The 3050-nt window shown below is 55.6% G+C and overlaps 1 protein-coding gene across 1 annotated transcript in view; it reads left to right on the top strand.

Moving 5' to 3' along the window:
* Positions 1 to 3050, top strand: part of INCENP (inner centromere protein antigens 135/155kDa) — a gene marked incomplete at its 5' end in the record, with an annotated part of 11336 nt that overhangs the window by 5779 nt on the left and 2507 nt on the right. Inside the window, 5 exons of the mRNA XM_010143416.1 lie at positions 195 to 312; positions 400 to 534; positions 1572 to 1681; positions 1765 to 1885; positions 2627 to 2749. Of these exons, the coding sequence (XP_010141718.1) occupies positions 195 to 312; positions 400 to 534; positions 1572 to 1681; positions 1765 to 1885; positions 2627 to 2749 (607 nt within the window). The remainder of the gene's footprint in view (positions 1 to 194; positions 313 to 399; positions 535 to 1571; positions 1682 to 1764; positions 1886 to 2626; positions 2750 to 3050) is intronic.

The raw sequence follows: 3050 nt of genomic DNA, 5'->3' as shown, positions 1-3050 counted from the left end.
AAACTTCTGCTATGGGTTGTCTCTGCCTCTTTGAAAGGAGGATTTAATTCGTACCTTCTGTCCCACTAGACACTTTTTACTGGGTAACTACTTGTGCGTACAGAATGAAATACCATTTAGCTGGGATAGTTCCGTGACCTTCTGAACCTCCTCAAGTCAGTCAGGAGGATTTGCCCTGCACGTTTTCCTCGCAGGAGGAAGCCAAGTTACAAGAGAGCTGTGGACGAGTGCTATGACAGCCAGCAGGCCGCGGATGGAGGGCTTTCTCCTCTGAGAAGGAAGACTCCATCCCCAATGTTCCCAGCCAGCAAAGTAAGACCCTTGCAGCCCTGACGTGCTTCACCCAGAGCCGTTTCTTGCCCACGCTCCTGAGGGCCGTTTCGGGTGTTTCTCTTGCAGGTTGTGCGTCCTTTCAAAACCTTCTTGCACACTGTGCAGAAGAACCAGCTCCTCATGACGCCAAGCTCTGTGGGGAGGAACGGCGTGATAAAATCTTTCATCAGATACAACACTCCTCTCCAGGCTGACCCCAAGGTAAGACGCGGCTCGGTCGTGAGCTGTGGTACGTGATGGTCCGATGGGCGTCTTAAGTTAATAGACACATACTCCACCGTATTAAACTCAGAAGGAACACTGAGCTGCCTGGTTACACCTCAAACTGTGGCCAGTCAGCTTCCTGAGGAGCTCTGCTGCTGTGGCATCCCCCCGGGGTACTGGCAAGTCGCAGCAGGGAATGAAAACTGGGAATTGAAAATCGGGGGGATTTGACCTGCCCAGTGCCAGAGCAGTAAGATGTGGTGGTTAGTGTTCAAGAGCCCGTCTGGACACTAACAACACCGATTATTTTTAACTTGGAGCCCACCGTAGGGAAATGGCTTGAATGTTTCTCTGTGTGTAGTGGGTTTGTGCCTGTCGTAACGAGGTGTCAGCAGTTTCAAATCTGGCACTCGGTGGGTTTCCCTTAACCTGTTTGCTGTGGCTGGACCTTGCTCTTCCAGTCCACAGAGCTCTTGGGCTGCGCTGTCTGGAGGAGTGGGACAGGCGCCCCGCCTGTGTCTTGGAGACGAATGGGGCTGCCTGTGTGCTCGGAACAAGCTGTGAGCCCTTGGTCTGAGTGCTGGGCCTTCACCAGGAGCTCGGGCTTTGGGGAGCAGACGCAGCAGGAGCTCTGAGCTGCAGCACGGTGTTTCCTGGAGCACCCTCTGTCCCTGCGCTGGCTGCAGAGCCAGTGCTGTGCGTGAACGCTTCTCTTCTGGTTCTTACCAACACGAACCACCTGGCTGCCAGCTCTGCAGAAGCTGCCTGGACTCCAGGAGCTGATGCTTCTGTTTCCGCTCCCCAGCTGCTTCTCTTGCTCTCCAGTATTAACAGCTCTGCCTTGTTTTCACTGCTCCACTCCCCAGCATCCGTGACAGTGTCACGGGCTGCCCGAGCTCTGTTTCAGGTTGTTGCTGTCCCTTGGTTCTGGCTGCAAGTCTCGGTGTGGTGTCTGGGCCCTCGCTGAGCCTGAGCAAGCAGAGGGAGAAGGAAGCCCTGGCAGGTGGGTTCACTCGCATCTCAATCCACCTCAGGAAAAGGTGAGGCAGAAGCTGGAGACTCTGAGGAAAAAGCAAGAGGCTGAGCAGCTGAGAAGGCAGAAACTGGAGGAAGAGAAGAAACGGCGGCTGGAAGAGACACGGCTGTGAGTATCTGCCCTGTGTTTGCACGTGAGTCGAGGGACTCCTTGAGCCGGGCTGTGGTGACGCGTTGGGCTGTGTCCCGCAGGAAGCGTGAGGAGCGTCTGCGCAAAGTGCTGCAGGCTCGGGAGCGGGCAGAGCAGATAGAGGAGGAGAGGAGAAAACGCATCGAGCAGAAGATCGCGCTGTTCGACGAGAAGACTGAGAAGGTAAGGCCTGATCTGATCCGCTGTGAGTTTATCGGGGAGGATACGAGCTCTTGAGGCAGACACCTCACACGAGCATGCCTTCCAGCTGCCGGCCTCTAGAGAACACCCCAGAGAAGGGTGGAATGAGGAACTCCCCAGGAACTCGGTGATGCTGAGTGACTGCCTTTCTCTTGGTCACAGTAAATGGCAGTGGAAAACCCTTATTTTCCAGAATTATGAGTCTGAACGGGCTTTATTAAGTTAGTCAGTTATTCTGTTAGTCAGGAGAGCGTGTGAAGGCAGCCTCATGGCCCTGAGGCTCTGTCTGCTGGAAGCTGTCCTGCCTGCTGGCAGGTGAAGAGGTGAACACAAACATCTTTCTCCAGACCCCGTCTCATGTCCGAGGCTCTCAGATAATTGCACACGTGACCAGAGCACTCGTTTGTCTGCTTTAATTATCTCCATCTGCTTTTCTTATTCTGTGGTCTGGGAAGATGTTCTGATGGCTGTGGTGGTATTAGATGGATAAGTACCAGAACAGGATCAGCTCTGCTGTGGAGCTGGGAGAGAAGGTCATTTCCCCGCCTATGAGCTTTTTAAGACAAAGTGCAGGTCCCCGTGGCTCCTGGTGGCAAAAAGAAGCTCTGGCCCCGCAGGGGTGGGAGCTCTCATCTCGGAGACCTTCTGCTGTGATGTTTCACATGCACAGAGCACCGTCCCGCCCGAGGCCGGGGTGCTCAGCGGGTGCTGTGTGTGCCGTAGGTGCGGGAGGAAAGGCTGGCGGAGGAGAAGATCAAAAAGAAAGCGGCTGCCAAGAAAATGGAAGAGGCTGAGGCCCGGCGCAGGCATGAGGAGGAGGCCAGGAAACAGCGAGCACTGCAGCAGGTCCGTGCTGAGCCCCTCCTGTTGTGCTGCGCATGAGAAGGGTGGCCACAGCCTGCCAGCGCCTCTCAGCAAGGAGAGCAGTGGGAGCACGAAGGACCCGTAGGAGGAGGTTGGCGGCGGGGGAGGCTCTGTCCGAGCACTCTGCAGCATCGTGCTTCCTCTGCAACGGCTGATGGCTGCGACCCACTTCTGCACAGATTCTTACTGGAGACCTTGCCTTGTGGATGGGCAAGTGTTGGTCTCAGTTAACCCTCTCTTGGAGATGCGGAGCACGGTGGCTGTTGGGCCCTCTGGGCTACGT

This window comes from Buceros rhinoceros, unplaced genomic scaffold (genome assembly GCF_000710305.1).
Source record: "Buceros rhinoceros silvestris isolate BGI_N320 unplaced genomic scaffold, ASM71030v1 scaffold28789, whole genome shotgun sequence".
Classification (NCBI taxonomy): Eukaryota; Metazoa; Chordata; class Aves; order Bucerotiformes; family Bucerotidae; genus Buceros; species Buceros rhinoceros.
Note: the sequence above shows the minus strand (reverse complement) of the source record. Positions and strands in the feature narration are given on the sequence as shown.